We start from the raw sequence: 22939 nt of genomic DNA, 5'->3' as shown, positions 1-22939 counted from the left end.
AATGTATAGATTCAACATTATCATCTACGTTATGAATAGTTATTATGATCAGGTGCAGAGGTGTGAATCGGCTCCTGTTTGTTTTAAAACACCTTGGTTGGTTGCAACAGAGATTTTTAATTCTTTATACCATGCAGTTATACTACACCTCATTGAAAACATAGTTTACTCGAACAGATTAATGAGCCAAGTATAAGGTTTTCTTGAGAGAAAGAACGAGGATTGTTATTGCCTAATAACCCATGAAAACTGATAAAAATGATATCAAACACACACGCACATGCACATAAACAGACAAACACGTTTCAAGTTTTAAAAAGGAAGTGTTTAATACAAAAAGAAAAATAAAGAAAATACAATTTTAAAAATCCTTAGAGTCCTTAACATGTGGGCTTTTAACCAGAGACCATGGCTGCTTAGTTGATATCCTGTGACATCAGCAGTAGTGAAGTTTATAAGTTTCTTTGAACTCTTGAAGAGTGAAAGTTTCTCCAATTTGCTTACTCGCCATTTGTTGTTTCTGGTAGGCTGAGAGAACAGGGAGTGGGGGGAAGGGAGAGAAAGAGGGCTCCAGCTTTGTTGTTACTAATTTTTCTCTCTCTCTCCAGCCCAAAACTGTTGCCTCAATTACTATATATTTCTGTATGGCTATGTCTGGCTTCATCGCTTTTCTAAGTGGGATAATCTGCTGCCAACTTTCACTCCAATATGTGTGGTTTCCAGAATGGTATGAATTAATGAAGAGATACAGCTCTTGAGATTTATTTTCTAACTATGTTAATTTCAGCACTGACCGATTCCTGTTTTTTGGTTATTTCATGAGCTTGGCTCAAACTAGGCAAGTACTCACTGCCATTTTTCCTGGCTTTTTAGATAACTCCTTGGATTCTCCCATATACCTGTTAACCAGAAGTCAGGCCGTGGTTTATCATCTTGTCACATTTACCAATCCTTTCTTCTCCTCCTTTATGGATACCTTCTTTGGGTTCTGTCCTGATCACTTTAATCTTGCCAAGTTGTATTCAGCCCTGCTTAATGTAAGTGACCCATTGGGAGCCACCCCAAACCTCACGGGTTTTACTGCCCCTATTGGTCTTTTGAGCCTCTCTGAGTACCACTTGCCTCTGATTTAAGTGACCCTTCATAAATTCAACCCTCACAAGTTTTTCTAACCTCTGTGGCGTTTTTAAAAGTCTTTCAGTTTCTGCTACCTGCTGCTTGCTGCCTTCATCCTTTCCAGTCTCTGTGAGTTGTCCTTTCTTCTTGGAGGGATATATTTTATGACCAGCCAAATTGTTCCCAAATTGTCTATCTATCCCTGACATTTGCCAACTTGGGACTACCTGCACTGTTACTAGACCCAAAATTAGTCAACTCTTTAGCTTTAAACTTTAACCAGTGGCACCTTTAAACTCTTTTCCATGAAATCTTTTATCAGCACACTGGAATCTTCTTTTTTTTCCACCAGTAAGTTCTGTGAGTACCTAATGTTTCAGAGAATGCTAATTTCTCTCTCTGGCTGTTTAAAACAGTCAATGGTCACTATTTATTTGAATACAAACTCCTGGCAGTTATCTTGGTCAACAGTTGAGCTTAAGCAGACATTCTGTACAGATGCTACCTGATCTGTTGCGTCTCTTCAGCACTCTGTTTTTGTTTCTGATTCCCAGCATCCCTAGTTTTTTTGTATTTACTTATCTGAGTAGACACTGACCACCTTTAATGTTCTAGCTCTATAGTCTGGAATGCTGGAAACAATAACTTTTCTTCACACACCCTGGCTCCCTTTTGTGGAAGCACTTGGGTGGTTAACCATCTGTCTCTTGTCCTGAGGAATTTCTTCGAACAGTCAGGGACAGTTTCATTTCTCTGCCTGACTTCAAATTTGTCTCCAGTTTATCTTAGGTGTGTGTACCTCACTGTCATCTCTCTATGTCTGCGAAAGTTTTCAGATGCCAGCTCACCTGTGCATGTCAGCCTGTCATTGTCATCAGTCAGAATTACTTCCAGTCTTCTTCTGCATACATCTGGAATGGAAAGGCGATTGAGTTTTTGAACTTCGAGTTACCACAAAGGTTTTCATAAATTGTCTCAATTTTAAGTGCCCATGCACACACTGGTCAAAGTGAGCTGCTTCAGCCCTTCAAATTCCAGGTATACCTAATCAGGATGTTTCCTGGGCCTGTGAAACTTTTGGCAGTACACTTCCAGCTGTAACTGATATGCACTTAAAACAGTCCCTTTGATTCCTCATAGTCGGGGCACTTTCCTCAAGCAAGATGAAGGAATTTTTTGTAAGCTTTCCCTATCAATCTGCTTGGCAGCAGAGGGATCTAATGTTGAATAAGCCACTTTAAGTGCTGTATTAGAGATCAAAATGCATTCATCTCCTCCTCATCCAATTGAGAGATTGAACCAGTGCAGAAGAACACCAGCTCTTAGATGCGTTAGATGTGGTTCCCTCATCAGAGTTTCATTGAGATTCTCTCAATTCGACCTCCATTTGCTCCTTGCCTTTTCTATAATTCTGTCTCTTTCCTTTCCAACAGCTGTTCTCTCTAGTTTTCTCTTTTCTGGTATTCTCTTTGCTCTTTTTTTCTGTCACTATCGTCAGCTAGATATTTCACCACTTATTTTTGCAATTTCTAGCTTTTTGAGCTGAACCACACCTGAGTACCTAGCTACCCCCTTCTAATATTTCTAAGAAGAAGGATTTTAATTATTCTATATTCTTCTCCAAACGCATTAAAATCAAATCTGAACGTTTCAACCCTTTTTAATAGTGTTCTGGTCTAAATCTGCATCCAGTCACAGCCGGGATGGACATTTCCTGTTGACTAGTGGGGACTGGTTCGAAAGTTTCGTCCGGCGCTAGGACCCCGGCGAACTTAATAGACAAGGAAGTGAAACATGCGAAGCGACTGCAATTGGAGAGGCTGGAGATTTTGTTATTTGTGTGTGCATTCGAGTAGCGGTAGAGAATAGTTGCTATCCACACTGTTTACGGTAAATCTGCATTTGTCCGACTTGTATAACTAAATAGGGACAATTAAGCAGTGAAAAGCTGGAAACCAGAGAAAGTTTGATCATGAAAAAGGGAGAGGGATCACCGTAATAAATTAAGAAGATATCTTAAAAAGAGAAAGTGAAAAAAGTGTACGAACAAATTTAATGATTAGAAATGGAAGATCAAAATTTGGAATCAATATTGGAAACATTGGTGGGAAATAATAAATTGGACGGCTCGTCAAATGTAGAAAACAAGTTGGAAAGAGAGAAAAGGTTGGGGAGGGATTTATGAAAAGTGGTGGAAAGTATAAAAAATAGTGGCGAAAAAAGACTCAAACGAAGCGATGAAGCGTAGCGGGTTCAAGTCAGATACTGGATAAAAGACTACTAGAAAACTTTCGTTTTTCTGTTGCAGGAATAGTTGAAGGACATAGGGAAAACTTCAAAATTGAGGGGAGGGGGATAATTGTGATTGTAATTACAGAGCATATCACTGCAATATTACAGAGGACTCTACAATGAACTAGAAATAGGAAACGGGCGTGAGAAGTTGTAACAGCTTGAGACTTTATTTTCTAAAGGAACAGTCAGCGAATGAACAGATACGTGGGAGTACGGGTATTTAATCGCAAGAACACAATCGGAGTTTATATTTGAAAAACCGGGATAGCAGAGGGAGAGCAGAAGAGCTCTGACTGAAATGGTCGAATTTACAGAAGAGGATCTGGCCTTTTACCTACTGAATCAGGTTGGTGGAGACTTGTGTGAGATGAAATGCAATGTAGTCATTGCCACAGAGAATGACTAGCTTTCATGTTAAGGAGGGATATTTGTTAATAGCCAGAATTCCTCAATTAATTACTGACACAATTATTTAGATTTATGACTGACATTTTCACCCCCCACCTGCTGAGTTTCCATCCATCAGAAGTGTTCTGATATGTTTAGGAGAGTTTCCTTCAAGCCTGACTCCTTGTTTTTAGTTTTTCTTTCTTAAGATTTCACTGCGAATTTCTCGCACCATAAAGAAGTAGGATTTATCTTCTGGGACAACAGGTTGCATTCAACAGCATAAATAATCCCAAGAAATTTGGCAGAAGTGTATTCTGATCAAAATTTATGTCATGTAGCCAAAACAAAAACTGGTCAAAGAGTTGTAAGAAACATCTTAAAGGAAGAGACAAAGATGGAGAGGTTTCGGGAAGGAATATAAGAGCTTTAGAGGCTGTTAGCATGACCATCAACAGTGCTGGAATGGGAATGCATGAATATGGTAAAATTTAGGAGGATTGTGATGTTTGTGGAAGCTTGTGGGGCTGGAAGATGGCAGGTGGGGTGATGCCATGGAGGAATCTGAACAGGAGCTTGTCAACGTTAACATCAACATATTGGTGTACTGGAAATCAGTGCAGGCCAGTAGCTTGGATGTTTGATCAATGAGATTTAGTGCACATTAGGGCAGCAGAGTAATTGAAAGGATTTAAGTGCATAAATGATGGAAGATGGGGTGCTAACTATAAGCCTGTTAGAGCAGTCCAGCCTGGAGCTAATAGGAATCCAGATGACAATTTTCTTGCGAAGGCGAAAGTAGGTTGTCCTGTTGATATGGAGGATATCAGCTTAGCAGCTCTTTACAGGGACAAACAGAATGCTGAGATTGCAAACAATCTGCTTCAGGCAGAGACTTGACAAAGGAGGCATGTTTTGGTGGCTAGGAACGGAGTTTGTAGCAGTGCTGAAGGTGCTTGCTTTGGCCTTCCTAAGGTTTAATTGGTAGAAGTTTCGGCTCATCCAATACTAGATCAAATCTGTCACAAAGGGGTAGAACAGGGTATCATCAGGATACAGAGGAATGTGATCTGAATTGTGACATTGATTATAGATAAAATCAAGGCAAGAAATTGGAGAGGCCGAGCATAGATCCTGGGGATCTCCAGAGGTGATGTATTGGAACATCAAGACACCCAACACAGGAAGTCTCTGGTATCTGGATAGGTAAGATTGGTGTTTCCGTCTGTATGGAAGAACATAACTAGAGGCCAGCAATATAAGATATTTCACCAAGAAATTCAATGGGGAATTCAGAAGTTTCACCATTACACAAATAAATAGTGAGAATAGATAGATTCTTAACAAGGAGGAGGGTGAAAAGTCATTAACCAAGTCAATCATGATCTTATTAAATAGTGGAACAGATCCAGAGGGTGGAGAGTCTATGCTTGCTGTTAATTTGTATATTTGGATGTGGAATTGTGGGAGTGGTTGAAATAAAAAGCTTAGATTACGGATGAAGGAGAAGGGAAAAGAGGGTTATGCTGCTCAGCTGAAGCGTTATCAACTGAAATGGGCCAAGTGACTTTTTTTGTGCAAGTATGTCTCATTCACCAGTTTTACTGGCTTTTCCTTCTGGGAGTGCAGCACAATCACAAAGAACACTATTTCTGACTTTAATCAGGAGCAAAGACTTGATCAGAAAGACTCAAGCTTTTACGTCACAGAAAAGATGGACACTCATAGGCAGTAGACCCTTTGGAACTGGACATCAGCAACTGCTCCATCTAAAGATGGAGAGGAGAAATCTATACCTGCAATGTCCAGCCACATTTTCTTAAATCTGGGAACCAAACCTTTTTTAATTAACATTTCTATTAAAGAATTATTGTGGATAGTACGACCATTCCATACACTTTTCTTGGTAAGAAAACCTTCTAAAACACTCTCCCTAATCCTTGTCAGTTTTCTCCACCCTTGCATGTTTCATTAAAACCTATCTCTTTTGGAAAGACTCCGTGACTCTTCAGCAACTGTTTTTTTCACCTTTTCAAATATCTTGAATTATTTTACTGAGTTAACAGCACTATGGGTATGAAAATACTTAATGTAAACATGGGCCTTGTTGTGCCACATACACACTGGCTCAGGGATACCAGTGCAAATTATAGTTGTGGCTGACATTGCTGTTTTTTGAAGACGGTCAATACATTATTGATTTGTTGGGGTTCTCACTGATGGAAATATCTCTATCATGTTCTTCCTTACTGGTTGACTGCAAAATTCAAAGTATCATTGGCATAAACTGTGGAGAACATCATCGGGTGTGGAGTAAAGGGTGTGAGGATGATAAAAGCAATTCAGCTTTTGCATTTTATCTTTTTTTTCCATTGCTCATTGAATGTAAGCAAGTTTGCTTATCTTGTTAAACAAGAGCTGCTCATTAAACGTAACATTGTTAATAACATCCTTATTGGCTCAATATAATTGTTGCCATCCTAGTTAAGTAGGTTTATAACTTGGAGTTTATTAAGATTTAACCAATATTAGAATTCAGAATATGTGGAAAGTTTTTGGGTTCAGTGCATGGGTAGCCATCCGTTGAATTTGTACAATGAAAAGTAGGTGGACTATCTGCTGCATTATTGCCTAGATGGTATAGAAAATTTACCCCGTGTCTCCAGCTGCCTACCTAAAAGATTTCATTGAACTAACTTTTTTTGTAGTTTTTTTGTTTGCAAAAGTCAGGAATTCTTCCTCAGCTTCTTGTCTATTTTCTGGAACGTTTCTCTATGTTTATGGATTGTTTCTTAGAGGAGGCGACGGTCTAGTGGTATTGTCGCTGGACTGTTTGTCCAGTGACCAGATAATGGTCTGGGAACTGGGTTCAAATCCCACCATAGCAGATGGTGGAATTTGAAATTAATAAATATCTGGAATGAAGAACCTAATGATGACCATGAATCTATTGCTGATTGTTGGAAAAATCCATCTGGTTCACTCATGTCGTTTAGGGAAGGAAACTGCCATCCTTACCTGGTCTGGCCTACATGTGACTCCAGACCCACAGCAATGTGATTGACTCTTAACTGCCCTCTGGGCAATTAGGAATGGGCTATAAATGCTGCCTAGCCAGTGACACAATGATCCTGTGAATGAATAAATGATGTCCTTTTTGTGAAATAAACTTCAAATCATCCAATGTGTTACTCCATCTAGCTTTCTGTATCCTACTTCCTGCACACATCCATAGTCTCATGTTCTGCAAGCTGGTTGACTCCCAGTGCTCCAATGAAGTGCGTAGTGTCAAATCCACTACTGACCTTTGCTGCATTTTACTTCGATAAACACTCCTGTCCTGTGTCCCTGTGACGATCATCTTATGCTTTAAAGCCAGACTTATTTTTGTCCTCTGCTCCACAATTATGGCTGCTACTTCATCAGTACATTTCTGTCCAGTTCTATCCAGTTACCACCTCCCACTGCTTTCAAAACACTTAGTAGCTCTGAAAAAAAGAGAATGCTGGAGAAAATCAGCAGGTCTGGCAGCTATAAGGAGAGAGACACAGTTTTGGCAAATGTTGGAAACGCTTTCCTGCATATGGAGAGTAGCTTAAAAAAATCAATTTAAATTTATGAAGTTGGTATTCCCCGGGAAATAATGAAAGGGTTTATATTGGAAGACTTAGCAGCAATCAATCTCTCACTGATTCGTTTAGTAATGACTAATTCACTGTTAATGTGTGAGTAAACAGTAACTTTGACATAGAGCCTTGAACCTGCGTTGGGAACATAAATAAAATGTGTTAAATTGAACCGTCAATAGTAATTTATTAATAACATAAATGTTGATTTAGTTAAACAGCTCCAGAGACAACAGGCTGCTCTACTAGGCTGCACTGCCCAATACATTATAATCATGGTGGCAGAAGCATATGAAATGGTGAGAATGTTTGTGTCTCTGATTTTAAAAATTGAGCAGCGCTGTCTTTTTTTTCAATAAATCATCATTTGAATTGAAAGCTGCTGTTTATTCTGTTTATTGCGTGGGATCTTTCAACGCCAGAAAGTGAGGGAGTTCTATACACACCTACAGCTGGAATTTTCTATCCTCCCAATATATTTTTCTCCCCATATTCGCCTTTGAATGTTGTCCACTGGTAGACAGGAAGTGCTTTGTCATGGTAATAGCGCAATTTTGTTTCGTTTTCTGATTCTCGTAGAAAAGTTCTTTGCGGTCAGTGTAGACGTAGAACTCAAGATTGCCTACAATTAGCACAAAGATACTATCCGGATAATAATGTATTGCACAGCTAATCTTATACCATTGAGATTAGATTAGAGATAACACAGTTGTTGGGACAAGAGTATCGTAAATTATATGTCCTAAATCTAATTTGGGATGACTTATTTGGGTGCGGAAACCAGGTTGAAAGCAACTCCCCTGCTATTATTTGGCTTGAGTACATTTTTGTGATTTATTTTGTAATTGTGTTGTATTCTGTAATAATAATTATGGCAAACAGATTATTGTCAGCCAGCGTTGAGTCATGATATGGGCTCACTCGTTTAAAATGGAAGATGCGACAACACTGGGATAAGACAATTGGCTCATACGATCTTATTAAGTGCACGTCTAGAATATGTGCAGTAGCATTTTTAATTCATCATTTGGCATCTTGCTCAGAAAAGAGCTAGAATTGTCTTAACAAATGTAATTGTTAGGTGGATCTGCGGCGTCGGCAAGTTTCAAAGACTGAAGAAGAAGTTTATGCCATCGTCCAAGAACTAACTTCCGCGATCAGTGCAGAGGATAGCCGCTTTCAGCCTATTTTTCATTCTGGAATTAACAATGAGAACATTAAGGTAATATCTAGATTAGGATCTCTGCTGTCTTGTGAAGTTCCATTAATGTTAACAGGTTGTACTGAAGTTGTATTTTGTTGGTTTTACAGAGCATCACATCAATTGCATGTTGAATCCCAGGGAAGTTTAATCTGTTAATCGTCTTTGCATTGACTTTTTTTGAGCATCGATGTTAATTTACAAAATTTAAAAGTTTGTAATGTCCATTTCATTGTGTTTTAAATGATAATTATGGTATTGACAAGATCGTTCTTTATTTCAGTGCTGACAATGTGAAGTATGGCACTAAGGTGGCCCATTCAGTTACTTTGTGCTAGGAACAAATATTATTTTTGGAAAGGATGCAGAAGAATGCAGGGACGCGCAGTGGTTCGCAGTGCTGCCTCGCAGCACCAGGGACCCAGGTTCAATTCCAGCCTCAAGCAACTGTCTGTGTGGAGTTTGTACATTCTACTTGTGTCAGCAGTGTGCTCTGGTTTCCTCCCACAGTCAACAGATGTGCAAGTTAGGTGGATTAGCCATGCTAAACTACCCACAGTGTTCAGGAATGTGTAGGATTGGTGCATTAGCCATGGGAGTTGCAGTGTTACAGGGATAGAGTAAGGTGTTGGGTCTGGGTGGGATTCTCTTCAGAGGGTTGTTGTGGACTTGTTGGGCTGAATGAACTGTTCCCACACTGTGGGGATTCTGTAAGAAATTAAAGAATCAGCAGTTCGTTGAACCCTATTTAAATCTGAGAATAGAAGACATGTCGCCCAAATGCTGGTTTTAAATCTGAGGTCAACTCATGTCTCAAACAGGATTATAGCTTCATTTGAGAGGAGACTTTAGTAATTTCAAAACTGGCAGCTCAGTGACTTGATGCAGGAAATCATTCCATCATGGAGCAAGTGAAAAATGAACTTGGGGTCTTCTGCGTGATTCTTTATTGACCATGGAAAGACATTATGATGTCTGGGGAGAAGATAATAGAATTCACCTGTATCAGTAAAGAAAGTTGTTTGTTAAAAGATCAATTTGTGGATGTTGCATGATGAAATTTGGTACGATTTAGATGGATAATGAAATGTTTAAAGATAAATGGGTACCCTTCTATTATGTCTCCATACAATGCTGAAACGCTCCAGATTATGTCTTATGCAGCATTTTCTGTGATGACCTCTGTTGTACAATGTCGTTTGTGTCAACTCGATCAGTACATGTTGCTGTGTAAAGAATGTTTGATGTAGTTTGTGTTCACCAATCTTCTTTTGTCTTAGGTTTACATGATATACCCTTGTTGAGTACCTATGGAAATGGCACTATTCACAGAGATTACAAAGTTTTTTGCATAACAGCAATTAATATAACTGCAGCTAGCCAGGTGTAATTCAAAAGACATTGGGGAACTGGTACAGATACACCCATTCCCTCTGAAAGCTAGGGTAGGACTTCTTGACTCCACCAGGCTGGCAGGAAGTGCTGGACCCCAGGTCAACAACAACTGGCAACCTGGAGGCTGACTGATAAATCCTATTCTGCCTGTAATACAAGCCTCATTTGACTGTTTAACTGGTTTAATAAACTACCTAATGCATGTGGAGGGTTTCTGGTGCACTTCCAAATGGCCCTGTCCACCCCACCTTGTAGCAGATTGATGGTGGTCAACAGGAACGCAGCCAAGTGGCGCTATTTTGGATGCGACCTGTCTCAACTGTGACCCCAAAGAGCTAAAAATCAAGACCCAAGTCTTCGTAGACTTGCTGTTGAAATTCATCATGTTGAAACTCAAGAATGTAAACAGATGAATTATTTGCCAAGTTCCACAAAAGTCTGCAATCATGGCCACCTCGCATTAGTTTAGATACTAAGTATAAGGTTAGGAGGTCTTCCCTGTTTCAGGTCTTCATGTCTTTAGTATGACATTAGCCCTGTAATGTCTGCTTTATAACCTGTAAGAGTCTCCACAATGAACATAAACCAGTTCCCACATCATTGTACACTGTTCCTGCCCACTCTGAGTACACTGAAACATCATGCAACTCCTTCCACTAACTCAGCATAATTTAAACAGGAACATGACAGTTCCTTAACAGTATCACACAATCCTTCTTCCAACAGGAATGTAAGAAAATGAAACGTACTCTGTGATGTGATATGAAGATAAAAACTTCGGAACATTCAATGTTGTGATAGATTTCTGTAGCTAAGTGAATGTTGAGAAATGATTTTTCGTAGCTGTATTTATTTTTGTGATGTAACATCAATAATTCATGGAAATCAGTGGCATCTCTTTATTGTGTATTTCTGCTTGGATTAAGCAATCAAACTTTATAGTTCCTTTCTCCAACACAAAAAGAGAAAGCAGGTCTGGCAGCATCTGTGCAGATAAAGCAGAGTCAGTGTTTCAGGTTCGGTGACCCTTCTTCTTTATCTGGTTTGTCCTGACATTCAGTGTCTATTCACATTTGCAAACACTGTTCCTGTTCCTCATTCTAAGGCATGAGGCCAGTCTGAGCTGTATGGAGACAATGAACATCCCGTGTGCACCATCCACATGTTCCCTCTGGTAAACAACCTGCATTCTTTCTCAAATGAGCCTTGGGCAAAAGAAGCCTCATTTCCAGGCTCGAGAGTATGATTTTACTCCACCATCCCAAAGAATATCTTAGCCCAGTGATGGATCATTGCAACAGTGTTTCAGAAGGATTAGAAGAAAGAAGGTGCGTTGGGTGAAAGCCTTAATGATTTCTACCAGAATTTCTTTGCAAATGAAAACGAAGTTTGCCTGTGACTTCAGCTTCTAGAGGCATTATGATCAAGTTCTGCGGAAAGAAATCCTGGGGAAGCACAGTGGCTTAGTGGTTAGCACTGTTACCTCACAACATCAGGAAACCGTATTTAATTCCAGCCTCGGGTGATGGTCTGTGGGGAGTTTGCATAGGCTTCCAGTATATGCATGGGTTTCTACTGGGTGCTCCGGTTTCCTCCCACAGTCCTAAGATGTGCAGGTTGGATGGATTGGCTGTGCTAAATTGCCTGTGATGTCCAGGGATGTGTAAGTTAGGCAGATTAGCCATGGGAAATGCAGAGGTGTGGGGTCAGTCTGGGGGTGATTCTCCTGGCAGAGTCAGTATGGACTTGTTGGGCTGAATGGCCTATTTCCACACTGTAGCTATTCTATTTTGTGATTCTAACTTTTGCAAACTTTTGATTATTGAGACATAATTTAATATAAATAATTAATTTCTTTATGTCATGGAGTTTCAAAGTGAAAATTTGATCTATCGAAGTCTTATCAATATATTTTGTGCTAAGTGAATCCTTTGTTATCAGCATAAATAAGATTTTCCAAAAATGTGACTTTGACAAAAGGCACTCCATCAATATCAATATCTAAAACAGTGAGCATGAAAGGAAATGGAAAGGAAACCAACAAAAATGCTGCAATTCTTGAACCGTGATTTTCTTTTCCTTGGACGTAGCAGAAAGAGTAAGTAATTATGTGGGTTGACCTCAGAGAGATACTCACCCACTTCACAATTATGCTGTGGGTGGACAGGTGACCTTCTGGACCTGCAATAATTAATGGCTTTAAGTGGTCAATTAAAAACCCACTTGAGGGCTGCAAACTGCCACCAGCTGTCACCCCTCCCTTTTCAGCAGACAAAAAACGTGGCTGCTTTCACAGCAGGGAAACCAGGGTAACCTGCTTGCTGGCTTAGGGGACGGGGAAGGAAGAGAGCAAGCCTCCTTTTGCTTCAACATAGAGGCATCTGGGGCAACAATGGGGTTTGCAAGGGGCTGTGGTGGTGGTGGGCACTAAAAAATCTGAAAGTTTTCTTTTCACCAAACTCAGGCTGATTTAATTAGCCATAGGGTCATAGAGATGGACAACATGGAAACAGACCCTTCGATCCAATGCGTCCATGCTGACCAGACATCCTAAATTAATCTTGTCCCATTTACCAGCATTTGGCCCATATCCCTTTAAGCCCTTCTGATTCATTTACCCATCCAAATGCCTTTGAGATATCGTAATTGTACCAGCCTCCTCCACTTCCTCTGGCAGCTCATTCCAGACACGGACCAACCTCTGCATGAAAAAGTTGCCAGTTAGGTCCCTATTAAATCTTACCCCACTCACCTTAAATCTTTGCCCTGTAGTTTTGGATTCCCCTACCCTTGTAAACTTCTATAAGGTCACCCCTCAGCCTCCAACACTCCAGGGAAAATAGCTCAAGCCTGTTCAGCCTCTCCCCGTAGCTCAAACCCTCCAACCCTGGCAACATTCTTGTAAATCTTTTCTGAACCCTTTTAAGTTTCACAACATTCTTCCTATAGCTTAGTTCAGGAAGACTTTACATGGTATTGCAGGCTTGGTGGCCAAATGGCATTCTCCTGTGTTACCATGTCTGACTTCAACCAAAAATTAAATTAAGGGACACCGCAGAATGTGAGAAACCAGTCAACTTCATACACCTAATAATGGGTCTTGAGCACAAAGTAAGTGGCAGCTTTTGGACTCATAGACTCATATAGCATGGAAACGGATCCTCCAACCAGTCCATACAAAACATAATTTTTTATTCAATGATTAAGAATGTGGGTGTTAAGAAAAGTCAGAAATTAGTTCTGCTGCAGTTATAAAATACATATAAGTGAAAGCAGCTTGGAGTACTTAGCTGATCATTGGCTAGAATCAAATCATTAACATGCCTTAAAATAAATATTTTACTGGAATGTCTACATGTGGTAAAAGTTCACCACAAAAAAATGTTAGAAAGTTGACAGATGTGGATATAAGCCAATTTTTGTGAAAGATGGAAAGAAATGTTCAATACAAAGGAAATAATAGGGCAAGAAAATGGGGTCAAAATCAAATAACTTCACATGGAAAGAGGAGAGAAATAAAAGATAAAGTAAAAGACAAAACAAAGTCATAGCGGTGAATTCTGCATTTAAATGTTAATCACATGCTTAAAATGAAATCTAGTTAAAGAAAAATTTGTTCTTCCTTGGATTTTGGCAATGTTGTGCAACATAGCGTCATTAAAAGAACTTGAGTTGGCACAGAACCTGCCAAAATGAAACTTTCTGCGATGTAGCTGGTATGATGTTTCCGTTTGTTTCTGTTTTCGCTCCCCTGAGGTGATGTGTATGTCTGACACCTCACGACATTCCAGCTAAATAATTATTTTCAAGCATGATAGAAGCAATAGGCTTCTAGCTAATTATCTCTCAAGATACTTTGACCCTCCGATTAGCTGTTTTCAACTGAATGCATTTGACATCTATAGTAGCACTGACTCCTAATCACTTTTCTTAGCTCCTGTTGGGTATGAAATAAAGTAAATTATTCTTGAATGGGTCAGAAAACACAGTGCATCATGCCATGCGCATTGTTTGGCTTCTACCATAATTGTTTAGGTCTTTGCATGAACAGCCCAGGCATCTTCAGACGGGAGCCTGCTTGTTAAATGCTGTGCTCATGGATAAATGAGAATCACTGCATATGGACAGTTGAGGTAAGTTTTTTTTTAAAAAGCCTCTGGCATCAGTGCAAGGGAGGGTATGAGGGCATTCTATTTCATCACTCACCAACAGGCCTGTCATTCTCACTACAAACTCATATATTCTTCCCTTTCTTGCTCATTACACATTTGCAGTATTTTCCTCTTGTTTTCTAACCACTGGATAATCTACAATGGGCTGCTGTTGGGGAGCAGTTTCTGGTGGACGAGCCACGTTCCTGTTTAAAGTGGAGTGCATCGCTTATTGCAAAGTTAAGTTCCCTTGTGGCTTCTTTTGTTCTACAAGTATTGGAAGAAATGAGTGAAAGTCACAACATCATGTTTTTTGAAGTCTCACTTGAAGTACACTAGGCACAATAGGGACCGCCATTTGGCAACAGAGGCGAGTGTTGTTGAGGCATGGCAAGAGATTTTAAAGTATGGCAGAACTTGAAAATAGTGCCGAAAATGCTTTAGTGACTTCATGAGACTAATGAGGGTGAGTGCTGCTGTTTATTCCTCTCTGCGACACATGATTATAATCTTTCATCCCTCCCCTAGAAGAGTCAATAAATCCGCTCGGTTCGCAACAAACAACTGCACCTCCCAGTTGTGAACCATTTCCACTCCCCCTCCCATTCCTTAGACGACATGTCCATCCTGGGCCTCCTGCAGTGCCACAATGATGCCACCCAAAGGTTGCAGGAACAGCATCTCGTATTTTGCTTGGGAACCCTGCAGTCCAATGGTATCAATGTGGACTTCACAAGCTTCAAAATCTCCCCTCCCCCGACCGCATCCCAAAACCAGACCAGCTCATCCCCACCTCTCTAGTCTGTCCTCCCACCTATCCCCTCCTCCCACCTCAAGCCCCACCCCTATTTCCTACCTACTACCCTCATCCTGCCTCGTTGACATGTCCGTCCTCCCTAGACCAACCTATCCACTCCCTAACTCCATCCCCTACACACCTTTACTGGCTCCAGCCCCACCTCTTTGACCTGTCTGTCTCCTCCCCACCCATCTTCTCCTCTATTCATCTTCTATCCGCTTCCCCCTGTCTCCCTATTTATTTCAGAATCCCCTTCCCCTCCCCCATTTCTGAAGAAGGGTCTAGACTGGAACTGTCAACATTCCTGCTCCTCAGATGCTGCTTGGCCTGCTGTGTTCATCCAGCTCCACACCCTGTTACCTCATTTCAAGGCTGTTCACTTGACTCACAAATCAAGGTCTCCTGATCATAACCTCTTCAACAACCATTAAAAAATTCACTCTCAGCCTGATTAATACAGATTAATGCTTCAAATTACACCTTTTCCAAACCTGCATCCTCCCTCCTAATGCCAATCTAAATAATCCTCACAGAGACAACTTGTAGTGGGTAAATCCTTCTGAGGAGGTAGTGTCACAATCTCCCTCACTGCTGGCTGTTGGGTTAGAATGAGCCAGGAGGATCTGCATGTGGTGATGTACCAGTATTAGTAAATATTAACAAGTAACTGTGGTAACCCAGTGACTTACAGAGCCTGTCACACATCTTTTACACCCTGAAAGTGCAAAGAAATTCTAAAGAGGCTAGACCGACACACAATAGCCATAACTTTTCTCCCTTGACCATTGAAAGGAAAATAGAACTGAGTTGCTGCCCAGAAGTATTAGATTGGTCCAAAGCTTCCTTGATGCAAGCATGTTAAATATTAAAGGCTCCTACTCTTCTTGCATGCTCTATGGATGTTGCTATACGTAAAACTGGCTGGAGCAACAGAAAGGACTTTTTTTGTACTAGTTTGGCTCAGTGTACCTTATAAAGTTGGTGTTTGTGTAACTGCTGAGGTCTCCCATTTAAAGAACCTTGAGGTTACATTTTCTATAGTCTGCTCTCAATCATCGGTAAAGTATTGGACGGGGTCATTAACAGTGCCATCAAGTGACTCTTGTCAGCAATAACCTGCTCATCGACACTAAGCTTGGATCCCGCCAAAGCCACTCAGGTCTTGACCTCATTACCACCTTGGTTGAAACATGAACAAAGGAGCTGAATTCCAGAGGCGAGGTGAGGGTAACTGCCTTTGATATTAAGGCCATATTTGACGGAGTGTGACATTAAGGCCATATTTGACGGAGTGTGGCATTAAGGCCATGTTTGATGGAGTGTGGCAAAACTAAAGTCAGTGGGAATTGGGGAGAAATCTCAACGAGTTGGAGTCATAGTTAGCTCAAAAGAAGATTGTTGTAGCTGTTGGAGGTCAGTCATCTTAGTTTCAGGACATTTTTGTTGGAGATCTTCAGAATTGTGTCCTAGGCACAGCCATCTTAAGTTGCTATATCAATGACCTTCCGTCTAACATAAGGTCAGAAGTGGGGATGTTTGCTGATGAAAACACATTGTTCAGCACCATCCACAACTTCTCAGATTCTGAAGCAGCCCATGTTGAAATGAAGCAAGTAGCCAGGCTTGGGCAGACAATTGGCAAGCAACATCTGTGCCAAGCAATAACTACTGTCAAAAGGAAAGAATGTAGCTGTCACTCCTTGATATTCAACAGCATTACAATTATTGAATTGCCAACTATCAACATCCTGGGTGTTACTCTTGACCAAAACTGAACTGGGCTTGCCATATAACTATTGTGGTTATAAGATCTTGTGGTTGGGAAGTTAGGAATACTTTGATGAGTAATTCAACTCTTAACTCCCCAAAGCATATTCACCATCCACAAAGCACAAGTCATGAGTGCGATGGAATACCCCCACTTACCTTGATGGGTGCAGCTGCAACAGCACTCAAGAAGCTTGAAACCATTCAGGATAAAGCAGCCCACTTGATTGGCACCACATCCACACCCACTGACTCCCTTAATCACCAATGCTTAGTAGCAACAGAGCAAGCTATCTATAAAATTTATTGCAGAAATTCACCCAAGGTTTTTGGACAGCACCTTCCAAACCCATGACCACTTCCATCCAGAAGGACAAGGGCAACAGCAATGTAGGAACACCACCACGTGCAGGTTCTCCCTTTAAGCCGCTCATCATCCTAACTTGGAAATGTATCAATGTTTCTTCACGTGCTGAGACAAAATTCTGCAAATCTCTAACAGCGTTGTGGTGCAAATGCACCAGATAAATCTCAGCAGTTGAAAAAGGCAGCTCACCACTGTCTTTTTAAGGGTGGCTCAAAATGGGCAATAAATGCTGGCCTAGTCAGTGACACCCATATCCTATGAATTATTTTTCTTTCAAAAAGATGCCTGCTAGAGAGGACCTGCAGCTATCCAAGTCCAGTCTACTGAACACTTGAGCCATTGTCAGGGTTTGCAGCCTTCTTCTAGTTTATCAAATCTTTCTGCCTTTGTAAGAACTGCCTGGAGTCAGTTAAGTAGATGCTAAAGAGTTGAGTTGAGCAGAATTTCTCTGGACTTGAGTCTGTACAATTGACAGTTGAGGAACAGGTTGAAATTTCACTTTGCTGTTGAGATCATTATAATTGCCTTCCATATTTAGTTTGACTTGTTTAAATTTCTTTTGTGTAATTAACTTATGTTGTTAAAAACAAATCTGCAGCCTTGTGTGAACATGTCTCCACCACTATCCAACACCATAGCTAACTAAATGAGAAGAAACTCAACATCTATCATTCCAGATTGCATTTGGGAATTTGACTCCTCCAGTCGTACCATCAGCTGGGATCATAACACTTTGCGCTAATATTTGAATTTAGATTCTTAGAATAAAGCAACCTTTTGCATTAAGTAGTCCATTGATGTCGTTTGTTTAAATACTTCACAACTATCTTAAGAATTGTCTGCATGTGAAGGCTGCTATATTGAAATAAGTTATTGATAGAAAACTTTAATTTGTGTGTCTGAAAAGGCCTCAGTATTTTTAAGATGCCTTGTATTCTCGATGCATTTCAATTTTTCTTGTTCTGTCTATTAAATAATAGTTTGAGTTCACTTTTCTTTATACAGAACATTGTTTCATTATTTTTCTAGGACCAATTGGCTGTAGTGGCTAAATGGTCATCCATTCTAACAGGGAAGCGAGCCCAACATGCTTCTGTCCAGGTACACCTCATAGTGATTAGCTCCTCCATGCTTGCATTCCAACATTTTTCCATTCCCCACATCCCCAGTCCATTTCCCAGTGCATCGTTACATCCTCCCGTACCTCTCTCCCTTGCTTATTCACCTCCAGATTCCACTAATCTTTTCCAAGTGCACTGTATCAAACCAACTTTATAAAAAAAATTCTCCACCATTTTGCACAATAGACTAGCCACCTATGTGAAACTGAAATATTTTAACTGTATCATGCATCCTTTCTTCTGTCTCAGTGAAAATAATTTTCTGTTACTTCCCAAAATGTTTCTTTATATGTTTTTGGGTGATCAAATGAAAAACAAATGATGTAAAGATTATGCTTGTGAAAACCCCAAACATTTCTACACAGCTTCTACAAATGAATAGCTAGCATATGTTTTTTTTGTTTCTTTGACAGTTTGAAGTACAGTAAGTGTGTGTTTCACATTGTTTGGGACATCAGGCTTAAAATGTCAGAAGCCTAATCTTCTTGGCACAATTCAGATCTTATAAAACTCATTGACAAGAATGCTGTTAGTGTATGATTACAACATAATATTATTACTTTGTGAGAATAATTCACTTGAATATAATGGAACTTCTAAAGTTTCAGTGAATGCACAACAGTAGCAAGAGCAAAAATGGGATCATATCGAACTACAAAGAAGCCCAGAGCAGAGCCATATTGAAGTATTTACAGTACAGTGCCTCAGCAGATCCTATTCAGCATGCTTCATCAGGCATTGACACTGCTGACATTATTTTGACATTTCACTGTATGGCACTGTGTTACATCAACATCACATCTTCAGCATGTGCAAGAGGCAAAGGTGGAAAACACAGTGCATGTGCTTTAAGCAAATGGCAATGTGTGAAAGTCAAAGGGGAGCAGTTCTTAGTGGGATGACGTGGGAGTGCAGTCAGTTAGGGAGTACTGCCACAGTCAAGGGGCTTGTCCGATTCCAGTTTGGCCATGTTCAGGGACCAGAGTCCAGGAGTTAGACTGTGTCTGTCTGAAAATTCAGTCATGGGTCAGTCATGCAACTCAAGTGTAACTAGTGCAAGGCTTACAGATAGTTCAGTCAGGGTGCTGTGGAGACATCAGTCTGGGGAATGGACCAACTTGTTCAGCAATGAGTGTCACTATAAACGGGGAAGGGGATGAACTTGATTTATGATTATTTTTCTCTCTAAAGCTCAAGATAATGAAATATTGTTTGATTTACTCTGCTCCCTTTGTTTATTGCTGTTCGTTCATGTGACAGACAGAAGGATGTTCCCCAAATCATTGTTTTCGATTCCTATTTTTGAAATAAATCCTCAATAAAACCCTCTAAGTGAAAGCAAAGATGACGTTTATTAACAAAACATCCAAAGTCTAAGAGGATTGCCTTTTTACTCCATTCTCACCAACAAGAACTTGGGGAAAATGAAGAAGACAGAAGAGGAGATATGTTAGGAATGTCAAGGTTTAGTAAATCACTTCATGTGAGTTACAACTTCCCAGAAGTCCATGCCCAATAATAGTTTCCTTGATGAGCTCACCACAGTAGTGTTCCTTTTTACAAGCAAAATGTTGGCTTCTTTCTAACCGGCAACTTGAAGACAGAGATAGAGGGTGTGGAGCAGACTGCTAATTCAGCATGGAGTCCTGCTCTCTCTTTAGAGTTCAGATAGCAACTGGTGTAGAATTGTTGTATTGTATGTTTAAATGATTCAACCAGTTCCAATTTCTGTCATGTGACAGGACAGGCACTTTGACTGCTGATGGCCCAGCTCTCTGGGCTAATTGGAAGGACACTAAGCTAACGTTGTAGCTTTACCTCTGCTATTTAGAGTTGCCACTGTGAGATACCAAGACAGTTGTAAAATCACTAGTGCTCATTTTAGTAATGATATGTCTGCATGTTTTCCTTTGGTGAAAGCTGGGTGGAAGCAAAATTGCTCATCTCTAAGTTCTTTGTATCTGCTTTAGCCAGAATGTCATATAATGCAGGGATTCAGAAGTTTTTGGAATTACAATCATGTGATCAACCTCAACCATTTTATGATTGTCTATTTTCAAAAGAAACAGAGTTTAAATGTGAAATACGGAAGAGAATACAATTATCTTTGGGATTTCTCTTCATGTTCTCTGGCCATGTCATGAGATAAAGGGTGGGATTGAGTATGCTGAAAGAGAATGGAGAGCAATTAGTGGTGATGAGTGAATAAGAGAAAAGGTGAGGTGTTCGCAGTGGGTGAGTGAGTAGAAAGTACAGATGGTAGGAGAGTCAGTACTCATGAAGATTAATGAGCTGAAGAGAAGAAGGTTATGTGAGTGAAGTTGTTCTGAACAATGGTGGACTGGGTGCCATGAATGTTACTCACAAGGGACTTTGACTGAAAATTCCACTCATCATTCTTTTTTTGGTTATCGCGAGTTGAACACACAGTCAAGGATGCTGCACCATTATATTCTTATTCTCAAAAACAGATCACCCAAATTGGGCTATAATCAAATATACCATGATATTCAACACAATCATATAAATTCACTCCCAAGTCATACACAATGACTATTTGAGTGAGAAGTCTTGAGATAGCAGGTGCCATAAAGACTCTATCCCAGTCAAGAGTCAGTGCCTGATGATGTTGAGAAAATTGAAGAGGAAACATGTGAACAGGAAACTGGTTTCTATGTGGTGGCAGAAACATTTTATTTCAGATAATTAATTTTAAATGGTTCCAGTGTACTCTCTTGTTTGCCCCTTGCTTTTAAAAAAATCATTTTACTACACCACAGGCGCACATTGATCTAGCTTTCCCTTACAGACTGCTGTTCTCTGGTTCAATTATAATTTTACTGCTCACAAACAGGATATTGATCAATAATGACATTGGTGTCATTCACATCAGTGATACATGGGACAGTCCAAGAGTTTTTGCCTGGAGCTGTTTCTGTCAGCTGTGCTCTCTGATGATTTTGGTATACTTGTTCACAAACAGATCAGACAGACTCATCCATATAAAATCATGCAGATAATAATTATAACTGAAATATTTCACGTATGCCTTGCAATCGTCACATGTTCATGATGTAGGTAATTACAAAGATGATTTCACTGTGTTTTCAAACCTCAGTACTAACTATAATGCCTGGAAGGAAATGTTAGTGTCTAAGTGGTGTTTTGATTTCTCTCAGGTTCAATCACCAACACAGCTTTTCATTATGGTTCCACTCCGGGGTCTGTCAGCTTACACAGAGCGGAAAGTTCGTCAGTGGCGCTATTATACCTTGACTGGTTCGAAGCTCATCTCACCTGTTCAGGAGCCTGAGAAGTTGCATCAATGGTTGGAGGTGGATCAGTTCCTCAAGACAAATCAGGAATGGCGCCAGTCAGATGTGACTATTGAAGGGGACATTGTTCCTTCAAAAGTTGTTGCTATCTTTAAAGCTCTGCTGGAGAAACTACTCCAAGCCTCTAACTTCCATGGTAAGTAAAGTATCAGAACAATCAGTTTAATTTGAAACATAGGCTAAGACCCAGTGACCTTGAATGAAAACTGCCCAAATATTTTAGCAATCTGTGTAGTGATCCCCTCTAATCTTGCTCATTTAAAACCTGTGCCATGTCAAAGGGATACTGGTGTGCTGCAGCAGCAGTGATGTCAGCAAGCAAACAAATGGCAAGAAGTATTCACATGCAGCAAGCAGAAAGGATGGCACAGTGACTCAGTGATTAGCACTGCTGTCTCACAGCACCACGGACCTGAATTCAATTTCAGCCTTAGGTGACTGAATGGAGTTTGCACATTCTCCCAGTGTCTGTGTGGGTTTCCTCGCACAGTCCAAAGGTGTGCAGGCTAGGTGGATTGACCATGCTAAATTGCCTGTAGCATTCAGTGACTTGCAGGCATGTGTTAGGCATGGGAAATACAGGGTTACATGGTTAGGGTAGCTTATGAGTCTAAGTGGGATGCTCTTGGAAGATCAGTGTGGACTTGGTGGGCTGAATGGCCTGCTTCCACACTGTAGGGATTCTATGAAAGGTGAAGGCATTGATTCCCTTCACGTTTACTTTAAAGATAATAAAAATGAACAGCTATGGTTAATTGAAATAGAAACTAAATAAAGGTATCCTCATAAAAAAGGATTAAAAAAACATTTTACACTGAAATTTATTGTTATGGAGAATTTTGGTGTTCTGCAAATTTAAAATTGGCTTTTAAAAGTCAATAAGTGAGTTTGACTTTGATGAAATCAGTACGTTATTAAGCCTCATTCAGTGAGGCATTACTTTTTCAAACGACTTTACTGTAGAACTAACTTTTAGAAGTGGAAGTTTGCCAAATTATGATTGCAGTGTGTATGAAACTCCAAGAAGCATAGACTTATTGACTTCTGAGTTTCTGTTATTCTTTGCATGTGGAGTTAACAAAGTTGCTGTCATTCCCAGAACAACCCTAATGTGTATGATTGTTTCAGATTTGTTAAGATTTTTAAGATTAATTTTATTCAAATAATAATCAAATGTGTTCAACTGAAGTAAAAGCTGCTTGCTGATTGTGATGTCTAATGTGTGGGTTTATATGATCGATTATTTTATGTAAGCTATACAAATGTTAGTTAAAGCTACAATATAATCAATTTCACAAAAACAGTTTGTCTAGACATTATCATGTTGCTGTTCGTGGGAACTTCTTAATGTGCAAATTGGATGCTGCATTTCCCACATT

The 22939-nt window shown here is 40.0% G+C and overlaps 1 protein-coding gene across 9 annotated transcripts in view; it reads left to right on the top strand.

Moving 5' to 3' along the window:
* Window positions 1-22939, top strand: part of mab21l3 (mab-21-like 3) — a 113532-nt gene that overhangs the window by 49563 nt on the left and 41030 nt on the right. For 2 of the 9 annotated variants that reach the window (XM_048540815.2, XM_059650299.1), the window contains 4 exons: window positions 3591-3757; window positions 8506-8646; window positions 18134-18205; window positions 21405-21696. In XM_048540815.2, coding sequence (XP_048396772.2) covers window positions 3710-3757; window positions 8506-8646; window positions 18134-18205; window positions 21405-21696 — 553 coding nt within the window. In that variant the 5' untranslated portion in view covers window positions 3591-3709. Of the gene's footprint in view, window positions 1-608; window positions 728-2884; window positions 3007-3590; window positions 3758-7637; window positions 7724-8505; window positions 8647-13976; window positions 14154-18133; window positions 18206-21404; window positions 21697-22939 lie in introns of those variants that run through there. The other 7 variants (XM_059650301.1, XM_059650300.1, XM_048540814.2 and 4 more) reach the window with 7 other exon arrangements.

The sequence above is a fragment of the Stegostoma tigrinum genome, chromosome 12, assembly GCF_030684315.1.
Source record: "Stegostoma tigrinum isolate sSteTig4 chromosome 12, sSteTig4.hap1, whole genome shotgun sequence".
Lineage (NCBI taxonomy): Eukaryota > Metazoa > Chordata > Chondrichthyes > Orectolobiformes > Stegostomatidae > Stegostoma > Stegostoma tigrinum.
The sequence above is the reverse complement of the archived record's forward strand: the minus strand, read 5'-3'. Positions and strand labels throughout refer to the sequence as shown.